Source organism: Kogia breviceps, chromosome 1 (assembly GCF_026419965.1).
Source record: "Kogia breviceps isolate mKogBre1 chromosome 1, mKogBre1 haplotype 1, whole genome shotgun sequence".
In the NCBI taxonomy this organism is placed as follows: domain Eukaryota; kingdom Metazoa; phylum Chordata; class Mammalia; order Artiodactyla; family Physeteridae; genus Kogia; species Kogia breviceps.
This window is the reverse complement of record NC_081310.1, coordinates 192,318,916-192,335,003: the sequence shown is the minus strand read 5'-3', so window position 1 is coordinate 192,335,003 and position 16,088 is coordinate 192,318,916. Positions and strand designations below refer to the sequence as shown.

General features: G+C 38.2%; 1 protein-coding gene across 9 annotated transcripts in view; it reads left to right on the top strand.

The window, feature by feature from the left end:
- PRDM2 (PR/SET domain 2) overlaps positions 1-16,088 on the top strand; it is a 120,043-nt gene that overhangs the window by 32,857 nt on the left and 71,098 nt on the right. For 8 of the 9 annotated variants that reach the window (XR_010837364.1, XR_010837380.1, XR_010837377.1 and 5 more), the window contains one exon: positions 10,910-11,062. Coding sequence is in view for 6 of the 9 variants with exons in the window: in XM_067017083.1 (XP_066873184.1) it covers positions 10,910-11,062 (153 nt within the window). In the remaining 3 variants the exon portion in view is untranslated. Of the gene's footprint in view, positions 1-9,025; positions 9,046-10,909; positions 11,063-16,088 lie in introns of those variants that run through there. The other variant, XM_067017055.1, reaches the window with a different exon arrangement.

Below are 16,088 nucleotides of genomic sequence, written 5' to 3'. Positions count from 1 at the left end.
ACCCTGAATTTAAAAGTGGGGAGAATAAAAAATAATCTCATTAAGAAAGCTGTAAAGATAAAATATCTTGTTATCGTTTCCTGGAGAGTTGCATGCGAATTCAGCGTTTCTGTTGAATTTAATTCAGATCAGGTGCCTTCGGGAGGCTCCTCATGTTCTAGTAGAACTCAATGGTGTGACTCCTTTCTAAAGCAAGTGAAATTTTTTGATGGTAAGGAAAAGCATTTCTTTCAGATTGTCTTAGATTGAATCACATCTGTTTCATGTGTAAACATATAAAAGTCTAAAAAATAAAATACGCCTAGGAAATGTCTGGACACTTTCCATCAAGAAGTTCGGTGGCATTTGTCCGTTGGAGGTATGTTGCTATTTTTCTCAGTGCTATGAACAGTGTTTCTTGCCTTGAAAATTCTGACGGTTTCTCTAAGTAATTTTGAGAGTTTCTTTGAATTCCTTATAATAAATCTAGTGACAGTTAACCCAAGGGGACTTAGGAAATGACCATTTACCAAGGGAGTGATTACTTTGTGTTATTTCACAACTTTTGAGTGAAAAGGGTGCTGTTATTTGTAGAAAAACTGCGCAGCCAAAACAAAATTACTCAAGATAATGCCTGAACACTTAAAATTGTCTTGAGCACAAAATTATGTTCCAAAATAAATGGCATTTTTAATTTTAGAAGTTTCCCGAGTGAAACCAACAAATACGCTCTACCAGGTTAGCGTTAATCCCAGTTAGGATAATGTCAGGGAACCAGGAAATGCTTACTCTAGTTCTGTGTATATCTAAGGTTGAATAAATGTCATTAATAGTAAACCTAAGTTTATGGTACCTGTTTTACTCGACATAACAATTTGATATTGTTGGGCATATTGTATAAATTATTAACAGTGCCTTTTGTAAATTAAGCTTCATTTGTATTGAAATTCATACAGAGTATGAATTCATAGTAGCTTGGTGAACATTCTAATTTGGAGCCATGATGTATTAGAGATTCGATTTTTCCTATAAACTTGTTAGCATCCCACTGTTAATTTAAGATGCTTCTACTTATGCACGGCCACAGTTTGGGAATCCTTATGACATCGCCAGTTCTTGTTAGTCAGGTTTAAACATTTAGTTCTTGTCAAGGCTAGCTTTTCCTCCCTGCAATTAAAAAAAAAAAAAATCTGGCTGTCATTCAGATAGTTTCAACTCTGAGGTATATATTCCATACAGAAACCTTTAAGCCTTTTGCTATGTTAAAATAAAAGTAGATATCTATGACATACACATGTGCAGGTATGTATTTGGCAAAGTATAGGAGGCGTAAATTATAATGCACATATTTCTTATAAAGAAGAAAATAAAAATCCAGGTAAAATTTAGTGTTTCCCGATTAACTTCTTCCAACCTTGGTCTTATCTTCAGAGTTGCAACAGAATGCCCCCAATTAATGTAACAGAAACTGCTTATCATTAAAATCTCATCTTGGCATTTGTTCTTCCCCTTAAAGCCCCTTAAGGCCAGTTTATCTTTTAGCAGCCTGGTCTTTTGCCTCAGCAGAACTCCATTTTAAAGCTAATCTGAGAGAAAGTGTTAAATTGCTTTTCTTGAGCCCTTTATTATCTAACGCAGTCTTAAGTCCTCTTAAGTTTTCACTGAAAGCGTTCTATTAAATCAGAAATAACAGCAGAGAAACAGTAGAGTATCCTCAGGGTGAATGCCCCAAACAGGCAGGTTCTGGAAAGAGGAGAGCATTCTGGTCAGTTCCTGGTGGGGAATTGCTGGCAGGCTAAAGGCTGGACTTCACGTAATACTTCCCTCAACTACCCACCCCCCCCCCCGAAAAAAACAAAAACACACACACACACACACACTGAACAAAGTGCAGTATTCTAAAGCCACTTCTGGAAAAAGCCTTTCACGTTCACTTCCGTGGGGCTGAAATTGCTTCTGATGAACAGAACTTTTGAATTGTTTGCATGTTTTAATAAGTCTTTTTAAAAAAAATTAGTCTTTATTTTTTAGAGAGTTTAAGGTTCATAGGAAAATTGAGCAGAAAGTACAAAGAGTTTTGAAATCTCCCCCACGAGCCCTACACGCACAACTTCCTCACTATCCACATTTCTTCCAGAGTGGGACATTTGTTACAATTGACACACCATTATCACCTAGAGTCCATGGTTTATATTACGGTCCACTCTTGGTGTTGTACCTTCTAATAAGTCCTTTTTAAATTATAAAGGTAATACATGCTCAACTGTAAAATAATATAAACAATACAGAACACTATAAACAAGAAAGTAAAAATCACCAGTGAACATCATGGTGTGCATTCTTTTAGTTCTGCTTCTCTGTCCTCTGTTTTTTTTTCCTCTCACACAACACTGGTATGTATACAAACACCACATATAGACATTTCATACAGTTGAGATCAAACAGTATATGTATGCAATTTTGTAACGTGCTTTTTTCTCTTAATATGTTATGGATGTGTCCATGTCAATTGCTTATCTACATCATTATTTCTTACGTAGTACCTAGAATTCCATTGTATCCTTCCACTGTTTAACCAGTGGACATTTTAAGTAGTTTTAATCTTTTCATGATATTAACAATTCTTCGGGAGGGAAAGATTGGGAGTTTGGGATTAGCAGATGCTAGTATAGGATGGATAAACAACAAGGTCCTACTGTAAAGCACAGGGAACTATATTCAGTATACTGTGATAAACCATAAGAGAAAATATGAAAAAGAATACACAAATATGTATAACGGAATCACTTTGCTGGACAGCAGAAAACACAGCATTGTAAATCAACTATACTTCAATAAGATTGAAAAAAACCACAATTCTTCAAAGTATGAAACTCACTGTATATACATTTTTGTTCACTTGTCTGGTTATCTTCTTAAGATAAATTCCTAGAAGTATAATAATTGTTAAGTCAAAAGTTATGTACATTTTAATTTTTGGTAAATTTTCCTAACAGACCTCCAAAAAGATTGTACTAATTTACATAGCCACCAAGAGTAAATATTCTTCCTTCCTAGTTTTTATTTTGTTTTTTGGCTGTGCCAGACAGCATGTGGGATTTTAGTTCCCCGACCAGGGATTGAACCTGTGCCCCTGCAGTGGAAGCGTGGAGTCCTAACCACTGGACTCCTGGGGAAGTCCCTTCCGAGCTCTTTAAAACCAGTACTGTTAATGTTTTTAATAGTTTCTTCCCCCCATTCTTATAGATGAAAACTGATAGTTCACTGCTTCCATTTGCATGTTATTCATTTAGGCAACAAATTTTGAGTCAGGTGGATGGAGGGAAGAAGTAGAATTGCATTTCAACTAAAATTGATAGAGAAATTATTTCTCTATAATGAGAAGACTTTAATGTAATTTTTTTCAGAAGTGAAAACAAACTTTTTATCATTCAGCACTGTTACGATCAGATATTAACAAGTACATTTCATAATCTTTGCTATCTCAATTCTTCTAATTTCAAATTATTTCTAATTTAAAAATGGAGGCAAGAAGATAGGAGACTAGAGAAGTCAACCAGCTGATTCTACAGAACCGTTTTTCAGAAAGTACCACTCAGCTCTTGCTGCTCCTTTCCAACCTCTAAACCATGCATAGTATCCTAGCAAAAGACCTAGATCACTAGGGAAATCCAACCTGCCACCTGTTTTTTTACAGTCCGAGAGCTAAGAGTGGATTTTACGTTTTTAAGTAATTTTAAACAAAGATCCAATGTTTTGTGACATATGAAAATTAAATGAAATTTAAACTTCAGCTCATTAATAAAGTTTTGTTGGAACACAGAACATTTGTTTACGTATTGCCTGTGGCTGCTTTTGCCCTGCAGTGGCCAAGTTGAGCAGTTGTGACAGGGACCATATGGCTTGTAAAACTGAAAATATTTTCTGGCCCTTTTTACAGAAAGTGCGCGGAGCCCTGGTCTGTGTGCGTGAAAAAGAGAAGCGGTGGCAGTGAGTGTGGTGAGGTGTGGGGTCTTCGGTTTGCTGTGAAGCCGTGTGGTTAACAGGAGTGCAGAGACTGGGAACTTGGTACTTAAAAGTGGGCTGGCCATGGGCTTCGTTGTCATAGAAACTGCTCTACCAATCACGTCCTCTCAGGAACTTCAGGAGGGTGAGGGCGTTGAAGTGCAGAGAATTAAGCGACCTTTTTGAATAAGTTAACTTGGACTTAGATTGGCAGCTTGGTGTGGTGCAAGAAAAACGTTCTCGTTGAGAGTTTATTTATTTCCTTATTTAACCCCTCTTTGTTAATAAGCTCTTACCGTGTGCTGGGCACTGTCCTCAATTCTGGAGCACTGAGCTTGCCATACAACATTTGTGGTATTGCATAGACTCCCATGGGGAGTTTTGTTTGTGGAATAAAAGAATACTAGAAACACCCTAAATCTTTCCACAGTTGAGAAGTCTGAGATGAGTGCAGGTGACCTGCTTAATGTCTGAAACTGTCGGTTTTGGAGTTTGGTCTAGAGCCCAGGTTTCTCGGTTGCCTGTTCAGTGCTCTTCCCACCAACAGAGCCTAGAGATTCTTGCTCTTTTTTTGTGTTGTGGACCCTTTGGAAAATCTCCCCAGAAAATATACAAATGCACATATATACACACAATTTTTTATGTGATTCCTAGGGTTATATGGAATTTTAAAATATCTATCATCCAGAGTTAGAATTTCTGATTTAAGAATGAGTTATTTCATTCATCCTGGGGAGGTTGATTGGGGGCCTACTTTGAACCTGTCAACATTTATTGAGCATCTGTTGCTGTGCGGGTTTCCAGAAATATTTGTGTGGTCGTAGGTATGAAACTTAACTCCACAAGTAGTTTCAAATGAGGGTCAAGGGTCAGGCAGTGTGGGCTTTTGATAATGATGGCTCTGGGACTGGGCTCTGCAGGTTTGAGAGGCCCAGCTGTTTAGTTTTTAAATTTGTATTTTAGAATCACCTATAGGTTGGCTTATTGTAGTAAAATGTGCTACCACCTATTAGATTTTTTATTTCCCTTATTCTAGAATCTTCTGAATATTTCAGATACAGTGATGCCTTTGAATAGCTCTTAAAAGAAGCCCTGGTTTTCTAAAGCAACCTGAAGAGTGAAGCGGTTGACACCAAAGGTCCATTTTTGTCTATAGCTCTTGGAAAGTTACTTCTGTAGGGTGGTGTCTTATGGTCCTTAACAAGCCCCCTGGGTGTCTAATTCTGGAACTCAAAAACAAATGGAATGTGAACAGACCAAGAAGGTATAGTGTTTCCTAGGTAGCAGTGTTAATACAATTCTATATAACTTATAAAGAAATAATTTTTATTAAATGTTTTCCTTGAAATGCACTTATTCCAAAAGGTTATCCTTTTTTTCCCCCTTTATCCTTACTTTTAAATGAGGATAACAAGCTCCTCATAGATTTGTTTGGCTACAAATGAGATCATATATATGAAAATACTTGATATGGATGACTCTGGCTAAGTAAATATTAGTTGAACCTGAACATCAAAGAGGAACTCTTGAATGATCATGTCGAGGATAAAGACACTTTAAAAAAAAAAATGGTTGCATATTTAAAGATGATTGATCTTTATTTTTTGCTTAGAATTTCATTCTCTTCTAACGTTAGAGTATGGGCTGTAATTTGAACCAAGAAGTTAGGGTACTGTGGCGGGGGAAGTCCTGGAATTGACTTCCAAATGCACACTGAGTTATTATTTACTTATGGAAATGCATTGGAGGTAAATGCCATGCAAGTTGGGCTAGTGGAGATGTGAACCTCCTGTCTCCCCTTTACTCCTTTTGTCAGTCTAAACACATGGAAATAGAATTAGATGTTGTCTGTCTTCCAGGGACAGACAGGGAAAGTGGAAAATGGTCATAATGTTGGAAATTCAACAAGCTAGATCCCCAGAGAAAAGAGATGAAAAGGCACCTCAGACAATATGACGAACCAGAGGCACTGGAAGGGAGCTTGGACCTCCAGGAGAGGTTCTGTGTCCATCAACAGTGTGTTAGAGCTCTAGGCTACATACAGGTGGAGGGGCAAGTCCAGAGACCAGCCAACGGAAGGCTCTATTTCTGTAGACTCTTAACTGTGGCGGGACTGGTTTGGATGAGTAAAAGACAACCTCAGCATGAGGAGGTGTCTTCACTGCTCTGCGTTAATTCCTGGGAGTGATTTCTGGCAAAGAAGGTTGGTTCCTGCAAGTTGAGAGTGGGTAAGGCAAACAGTTGAGGGTTGGAATGATGATACGTTCATGTTAATTGAATGAAGATTTTTTTTTAATTTGCAAATTTGAATTAATACATGTATATTATAACAAGTAAATGATAAGTTAAAACCCTCACCCCCAAGCCATGAGGTAATAATAACTATGTTTAACAGTTTGGTTCTTTATAGACCTTTCCCTATCTGTCATGAGGATATAATTTTGAATGTGCTTTTAAATTGGAGTGTGTGCTAAAATGTATTTGTAGGGCTTTTGAAATGATTGGATTAAATTGAATTGAAATTGGGTGGTGTGAAAATTACATCCTGTTTGACAGTGAGTTAATACCTAGTCTTTGTTTAGTGGTAGAGGCGGAAAGGAGGTTAGGCCTGGATGACCTAGGGGGGGTTAAGGTTGGAAGGAGGGGGTTGGAAAGAGAAAAAAATAGAAGTGGAGCGGTAAATGAGGGAACCAGATTTGAATCCTGGCTCTGACTCTCAGTGACTTCAGAGTTCTAGTAAAATTATCATCTTTCCCTAGTGTCCTCATGTATAAAAGGGACTTAATAATATTTCATAGGGTAATAATATTTCATAGGGTTCTTGTAAAGGTTAAATAAAATAACATGTAGAGCATCTAGCCCAGTGCTTGGCATAGAGGTGCTTCCCTTCCTTCAGTTCTTTCTCTCCAAATAGGGAATTTCCATTTGAAAGTTAACTTGTAAAAATTATTTTATAATAGTACATAATCAGGTACCCTTGCTTTGTTAAAAGGGACTGTGTATAGAGGAAAAATTATTGATTATATGGAAGTATTTCTCCTTGGGATCAAGTCAGCTGAGTATTTCTTAGTCATTATCAAGATTTGGAAATAGACTTGTTATGTATCATTGTTGAGTTTGAGCTGGGCTGGGAGTTTTACCTGCCTTTGCATTGTCTCTGCCAGAGAGGAAGGGATTCTAATTCTCCCTGTCTTTCCACTACTCGAGCCTCATGGTGTTATGGTACATGTGCAGTCTAGTAATTTGTACTTACATTAAGCAAAATTCTGTCACATTCTAAGAGATAGGTTCTTTGTGTCAGTCACTGAAGTTGATTCTGATTGGAAACCAAAGTTTGACCAACTGAGGTGGGAGCTGTATGAAAACACACTTTCAACCCAGTTCCTAATTACAAGGTTTGACTCTCAATAAAAGTGAGAAAGCTACATATTTTTTAAAAACTGTGTATGTGTGATGATGATGGTGGGAAGAGGATGGGGCTGTGAGCCTCGCATTCGGCAGATCTTGGCTGCCTTCCTTCAGACTGAGGTTTTCATTCATTCTCCCCACCCACTTCCCCTTTTTTACTTAGAGATTATACTAAATCAGTGGAGGAAAGGTAGAAAATTCGGATGAGCGGAAGAAAATAAAAATTATGAACAATTCCACTTCTCCGAGAAAACCATTATTAACATAGTCACGTATTTAAGTTTCAGATTATTTTTCTCTTCATATATTAATATGTTTAAAACAAAAATGGTATCATCTAAGCCATACTTTTTATAAATGGGTTTATTCAATCATCAGTGTATTATGACTTTTATACTGATAAGTATATTTCCACAACTTCTGGTTATCTTTGTTTTCTCCTAATTATAGGGGTAATGTGTATTTACTGAAAAAATTCTTAAGGAATACAAAGATAACAGAAAATACAGGTTTCCACGGGAGTCAGTCATTCTTACAACGGTATTTTTTAAGGTCTGCTTAGCATTCCACTGTATGCCTGGATTGTCATACTGAGCTAATCCGTGGTGGTCTCCATTTAGCAATGAATTAGAAACAGTCTGTAGTAAACCACGCTGCTGTGAACATCTTTGTACATACATCATGGTATGATGGCCCAGTCATCTCATGAGAATAAATTCCTACAAGTGTATATGCTGGTTAAAGCGTGTGTACATTTTAAAGTTCTTTGGTCAATATTGCTTAATTCCATCCAGAAAAAATTAAACCAGTTTATTCTTTGATTAGCATTTTGGGGGAATGTCTGCTTTCTAATCCTGTTTTTTGTTTTGTTTTTTCCCTTTAAAAAACAATTTTTACCAGTTTGACAGGTAAAAACATTACTTAATTTGGAGTTATTTTTGATTATTGGGTAAATTTAATTTTTTTTCTGCGGGGTTTTGGCCATGTTTATTCCTTTGTGAATTACTTGTTTGCACATTGTAAAAAAATTGAATTGTTCATCTTTTTATATAAAACTAAGTATTTTAGTTTAAGCATGACTTAGCAGATGCCTTAGTCTCTTTTGTAACAAAACGAGCTGTACATAAATACTTCACTCAAATGGAACACCTTGCTCTTTGCAAAGGTCTTTATTGACCTGGGAGCCAGGAAATTTCGGCACAGCCCTATTATTATTCTCCAGTTGGCCTCTAGACTCTTGACGCCTCTCTCCAGCTGCCTTTAACTGTGTGGGATTTTCCAGCACCATCTCTGCGTTCGTCTGTAGCTGTGTCAGTATATGCCTGGGGAGTGAGTGGGACTCTGCGGTCTATGGTGATAAAGCCAAACAAGACTTTTTATTCCTGAGTTAATAAAAAGTATCTAATACGGACTGACACTGTTAAAAGACCAACTGACTGCTCCATTTTCCTTATTTTATCATGCTGGCAGACAGGGCAAAAGTATCTCTTAAACGGTTTAATGTAAAGTAGCTTAAGTTATTTTGGTGTGTAAAGTTTAAATTTTGTATTGTGATTCTGTCTCTTCCTAACATACCGTGTGGGACTGCACTTTCTCTTTGTTTTAAAGGGAGAGGAGCGTGTCTGCGCATGCTCGCACGTGTACAAGCTGAGGGTGAGTGTGACAGTGAGTTTGAAAAGGAGTCAAGTGTGACACGGATAACCTCTTTTTAGAATGGTGCAGATAGGTGTTTTAGGAAACAACCAGTTTTTGAATAAACTCACTGTGGGTACCTACGGGATAGTGAAAATATTGACACTTCGTGGTGACTAAATAGAGTATAACCGCAAAGCACTTTCTAGCATGGCACCTGTCACATAGTAGGTGCTCATTAAATGATGACAGTTATGCATTCGTGTATGATTTCATTAATTTCATAGTTACTTATTGAGAGGCTACTCTCTGCCAGGCACTGGTCAGGGTCTTGGAGGTACTGCAGTGAATGAAAAGACTGACACGTCTTCTCATGGAGCAAATACTATGGTGGGGGGAGACAGTCACCTAATAAGTAAGTAAGTAGATGATCCCACACTTTAAAAGAGCACAAGTACCATGAGGAAAAATAAATTGGGGAGATGACTGGAGGTGCTGGTGGGTAGCGAAGGATTCGCAGCTTTAGCTAGGGTGCTCAAGGAAGGCACTGATAAGTGGAGGTCAGGCAGAGCTGGGATTAAGCCCATCTTTACTACTGATTCAGTGAGTGACTCTGGGAAAGGTGTTTAACCTTTGATCCGTATTTTCCACGTTACAAAAGGGGATACTAATGAACCTGATGCGTAAGGTCAAATGAGATAATACAGAAAGCATGTAGCGTTATGTCCGATATCTAACTCGCAGCAGGAAGAAAGTGTTGTTCGTGGCTAGGAAGGTGGGCACTGCCCCGGCAGTCACAGGCTGGGAGACACAGGCATGCCCAGAGGAGCCGAGAGTGGGAGCTTTGTTCCTGCAGAAAAGCTGCAGCAAACAACAGTGTTTAATGTGGGTAGGAGAGAAAAGAAGAAATGAGTGGTGGGAGTCTTGGCCGTGTATGTGTAGGGAAGAAACAGAAGCATCAAGATTCTCTCCTTTCTTCCAAAAGCGAGAGTAAAAGACTCATTCCTTTTGCTTTGTATTTGACAGGACTGTCACCAGTTGATTCTGCAGTTCTATTTCAGTGACTAATCAAGTGTCTTACAGTCTAATTTTGGGGAAGTAAAGCCTAGGTAAATGTATGTATGTGTATACAAAGAAAGTTAAAAATAGCTGCTCAGTGGATTGTCTTTAAGATGAAGGAATGAATGCTGGAAGCATCTGGGAGTGGGAATTGACTGAGAGGATGATCAGGGGAAGCTTCTTGCAAGAGTAGACTTGATCTGACTCCTCAAAGAGGGGTCGGGTTTTTGGTCTTGTTTCGGAAGGACACCGATATTCCCTGCTCTGGATAGAGAAGGTTTTAAGGTCAGCGGAGTTTGCAAAAGCATCATACCCTGTCACCCACGTGGAGGTTCACACTGCACGTTCACTTAAGTTTCTGTCAGCCCTGCAGTAAAGGCACCTGCTGAGCTGTGAACCCCAGCAGGACTGGGCCTCCACACTTGACTTGCAGAACAGCCCAGGAGGCTCAGGGCATTCGGGTGCTGTGTGTGGAGCACTGCTGCTGGCTCACTCTTCCTCTGTTACCCTGTAGGGAGTAGAGCTGTCGCTTGTCCTTTGTGTGTGTATTTGCGGAGCATTTGGAGATCATCAAGCACATTTCCTTATAGCACTTGACGTTTAGGAGAAAAAAATTACACCCAGATAGAAAGATAACTAATGAGGATTATACAGTTTTGGATCTCAGTTTTCATCTTTATTTTCCTTTTTTCTGTTGCTTATTTGTTTCCGTGAAATGCTTTATAGAGTATTTGCATATAATGAGCAAGAACTGTCTTAGAAGTTAAAAATGGAAACCTTTAAATGATATTTTATTTCAACAAAATGTCTTTTTCCCCCTCCCAAGGTCTATTACCCAAATTTGGGATGGATGTGCATTGATGCCACCGATCCAGAGAAGGGGAACTGGCTGCGCTATGTGAATTGGGCTTGCTCAGGAGAAGAGCAAAATTTATTTCCACTGGAAATCAACAGGGCCATTTACTATAAAACTTTAAAGGTAAGGGTGTTAGAGCCAGCCTGCTGGTAGTCACTGTGCACGCGTTTCTGCGAACGCTGTCCTCGGTCGTGACTGTCAGGGGTGACTTTGCAGACCTCGAAAGGGTTCTATTTGAAAGTGGTTCATCAGCACATTGAAAGGTCTGTGTTTTAAATATACAGTTGCCACTGCTTCGTGTGAGGAAGGGCACTAAAGCAGGAAGCTGGTGTTCAGTAATTACATAACGGCATCTTTATAGCTACTGATGAGTTAAGCGTGTGGCAGCTACTTCCCTCCTCTTAGGATACAGATGCGTTGGGAACTGTCTGACTGGCCAATTTATCTAACTGTAAGAAGCTCTCAATAGCTCTGGCGGTTCTGTGTTAACTGAAAACACAGTCTTCGGTATAGTGTAGCTTTGGATTAGCTTTTCTTTTCTCTAAATTTTACTCAGAATGGAAATTACACAGAACACGTTTCTTCTGCCAGATTCTTATTTGGAGACGTTAATTGTTGAGGAAAATCAACAAGTAATGTGAAGAAGAGGAAAATAATTTTTTAGAGTTTGTGGTGAGGTCAGAGGTCACTGAGTACATTCGGGGAAGTCAGAATTAGGAAGCGTTGTTACATCTGCAACAAGCAAGCCCACATCTGTCTCCCTCGTTTTCATGTTCTTCTGGAAGGCAAATCTGCACTCATCCTGCAGGGAAATGTTCTCTGAGGCAGAGTCTTGAGGCTCTAAAGATAGATGATTGTTGCTTTTTGCTTTTTGGAATAGGTATGTTTGCTAAAGTTGTGTAAGGCAGATTTTTCCTTATTCACTTACTTCCATTAAAAATGTCATAGACTTGGGGATAGTCCATGAAAAAAATTATCTTCTTGCAGGTGAAAACTCTTGATGAACAAACATTTAAGATGATGGTCAGCTTTGTAGCATGCTGAGTTTTGCCTGTGTGTAGCACTAGGACTTTTGGAAGTTAACTTAGCTTATAGCTGTTTAACTTTCCTTTGTATTTTTCCCTGTCATCTTTAGGCAGTTGGATTGCCCTTTACCTCATGTAAACCCACGTCCTTGCTTTCAATTCCCATAGGAACTATTTTTTTTTTGTGGTACTTCCTCATTTAAAACTTCTATAACCTTCTTTCTGCTGGATTGTAATAGCATGATTTTCTGGTAGGCATTACTGTACAATTTTGCTATTCTGGTGTTTGAAATTGGATTTAAAATTTGATTCAAGAATTCATTCTGTTCTCAAATTAATTTAAAGTGAGAGTTACATCTGGTTGAATCAGTGAGGCAGAATTCTGGTGGAGACGAAGTACCAGCGAGGGGATGCCTATGAGACAATCGAGGGATTAGGGGTGAGGTTCCTACTAGGGCGGGCAAAAAAACAGAGGAAGCTTCCAGAGGAAGCCCAGGGAGATAACTGGAGCACTTGGCAGTTCTTTCATCCGACCTCAAGTTAAGATGTGTTCATCTCTGATAGCAAAGCCGAGAACCGTTGAGAAGCAAGAGGGAATAGTGTTTGGGAGTGAACTCTGGAGCCAGACTCCTGGATTAAATCCTGGCTTGCTGTGTGACCCAAGGCAAGTAAGTCATTGTGATTTTACTAGCTGTGTAACCTTAGGCAAGTCACTTTCCCGTGCCTCAGTTTCCTTATTTGTAAGATACAGATAATTATAGTGTCGACCTCATATGGTTATCATGGGTGATTGTGGGTAGATTTCTAGCACCTAGTAAGTGCTACATAAATGATAGCTGTTATTTTTGTCAAGGCAGTGTAGTGTCATGGTTAGGACTGGGGACTCTGGAGCAGACTGCCTTGTGAGCAAATTTTGGCTTCGAGATGTGTGACCATGAGAAGTTACTTATACCTTCTGTCCTAGTTTTCTCATCTGTAAAAATGGAGGTAATAGTAAAAATTAATAATACAGTTGTGAAAATTAAACAAACCAGTATGTGTAAGATTCTGTGAAGAGTTCCTAGTCTAACCTAAGTACTCAAAGTGTTAACTAGCTATACTACTACTATTATTTTTACCTTTCTTTGTTAGAAGTAACATAGCTCTCTGATCTTTGCAGACCTCCCCCAATCCTGACCTTTGATGTTTGCTCAAGTATGCATAAGGCCTTTCAGATTCCTTACTTGTGATTATATTCTACTAGATTAAGCTTTCTGTGGGTTAGGTTTTATAAATAAATTACATGTGCTGTTCTGTATCACCTTTTCACCTATAATCTAGGTAATCACCTGGTTTTGTTTGTAATATGATTAACAACTGTTTTAAATTCCTGAAGGTTAATTGTTAGCTTGCTCTCCATTCATTCATCTATTTATTAGTTCAGCAAATACTGAGTGGCTACTATGTACCAGGTGTTCTCCTATAGTAGTGAACAGAACAGACCAGGTCTCTGGTCTCATGGAGCTTCCAGTTTATGGGGGAGGTGGCAGATAATAAACAAGTGAACAAGTAAACAAAATAATTTCAGATAGTGATAAGTGCACTGAAGACAATAAAATGTGATAGATTGTCTAGGTAGGGGGAGGGCTCCGTTAGCTCTGGTAGGTCAGGGAAGATGAGACATGGGGATACCTCTTCCCTTCCCCCACTGGTGTGGGAAGGAGGCAGCCACTCGAAGATGTCTGCTGGAAGAGCAGTTCAGGAAGAGGGGCGCTGGTAGAAGCAAAGGTATTGAAGTGGGAATAAGCTAGATTTGGGGGGGGGTTGTTTGTTTTTTTCTTTTTTTTTTTTTTTGTAAAGGAATAGAACAAAGGCTGGTTTGGCTAGAGCAAGGAGAGGTGGCGAATGAGGCTACTAAGGTGGGCAGGGGCCAGATCCGGGGGCCTCCTGGCCTGTAGGGAAACGTATGAGTTTTAGTCTTCAGTTTCACCCATTTGAGAATTGAAGCTGTCTGACCCGTGACTTTTAAAAAGATCATGCTGGGGGATAGATGGTAGGTGGGTAAGCATGGAATGCTTTGTGTGTTCTCATAATTCTGGAGTATTTATCTTAATTTGACCTAGTGTCAGGAATATTTATGGCAACCCTTGCCTGTACCTAATTGGTCTGGTAAAATTTCAAGTTTATATTTACTGATATTTAGAGAAGGGAGAGTGCTTCATTCTATAAGCCTGTCAGAACCCCAAAGGAAGAGTTTAAAGTCTTCCTGTTGTTGTTTTTTGTTAAATATCAAAATATATTTAAAAAAAGGTTGTTTGGACTTTTGACTTTATTTTTTTAAATGTGGGTTTATATTTCCTGTGTTTAAGGACATAAATTTTCTTTTCTTCTGAAATTTGACTTACAAAATCTTAAATGCACTAAGCAGTGCAGAAGAAAAAACTACAGTACAGAAGCAAGCAATCGTTGATTTTTAAAGATGTATTATTTTCCTCTTCATACAGCCCTGTTATTTGTGTAGCGGTTTTAATAGAAAGTTGGGAAGTGTACATAGCTCAGTAATGTAATGATTATCTCAGTTGCTGAGATTTTGAAGGTTGTTCAGGAGCTAACAAATCAGGTTGCTCTTAATCTAGCTATTCATTTCATTAATAACCATTTAGAAATTGTATATTAGATTTGAGGTAAAAACAGATACTGGGGTGTTTTGTGGTTTTTGTGGTGTTTTGTGGTTTTTGCAACAACAAAATTGTACCCTCCTAAGTAGAGAGTTTGTGCTGATATTTAACTTCACCCAGTTGCTAGTACAGTTAGTCCTCTGCACAAGGTTGGAGTGGAATGAACGTAGACGCTTAGACTGAGTCGGGGAGGAGTCTCGAAGATGTCCAGTAGGTTCTTCTAGCCAGTGTTCTGGTTATGCTGTTTGGTTTAGGAAGAAGTGGGGAATATATTTTCCCTCACTCCTTTCCATGTTCTTTTTTTACTTTTGTTTTATTTAAGACTTTACGTATCTCTGCAAACCCTAATCATTTCAAGTATTATATGATACCACCATTTCATAAATATGTGACTTGTAACAAAAACATGGAGAAGCATACTATATATACATTTGGAGCTAGAAATAGTTTACTTAAATAAAGAAGCTCATTCCTTCAACAAAAACAGGTTAGCTCATAAGAGTGCCAAAAGGCATCTATAATGGATGTTTTAACTCATTAAGATTTTGTACATTAGATTAAGTTTTTTTGTTTTAGGTGTAACTGATTGAAGAAGTGAAATAATACATTGGTTTAAAGATTAAAAAATGGCAGGTTTTAGCCATCCTTGGAGGAACAAAGGAAACAGTGGCTTGTTCTTTTATCTTAAAGAATTTAGAATATTTTAAAATTTGGACTATATAAACATTGAGTTCTGCAGAGAATGAAACAAAATAATATTTACTTTCAAAGACTTTATCTAGACTAGAAGGTATGTTGAAGTGAAGAACTATGTTGTTTCTAAATGGACATCTTAGATGGAATTCCTTCTGCCCCTAAAACAAGGGTATCCTCTTCCATAACTATAGTGCAGTGATCAAAATCAAGAAGCTCACACTGGCACAGTATTTTATAAGCTAATCTATATACTTTATTCAAATTTTGTCAGTTCCAATCATGTCCTTTTAGGCAAAGAAAACTCCGTTGCATTCAGTTGTGATGTCTCATCAGTCTCCTTAGTTTGTATAGCACCTCAGTCTTTGTCTTTTATAACATGTCAGTTTTGAGAGAACTGATCAGTAATTTTTGTAGAATGTCCCACAGTTTGGCCTTCTCTTAAGTTTCATCATGATTGAATTACATTTATGCATTTTCAGCGGAAGTGATGTTTCACTTCATCTCCAGAAGTGATGCTGTGTTCTTTTCTGTGCATTATATCAGGAGGCATATGATGTTGACTTGTCTTATTATAAAGGTACTGTTTTTCTCTTTGTCATTAATAAATGTTTTATGGGGAGATATTTTGAGACTTTGCAAATATTTTGTTATTCCTCAAACTTTAATCTACTAGTTTTAGCATCCATTGGTGATTCTTGCCTGAATCAATTATTAATCTGTGATGATTGTCCAGTTGTGATTTTCTAATTCCATTATTTCTTTTTCATTGAT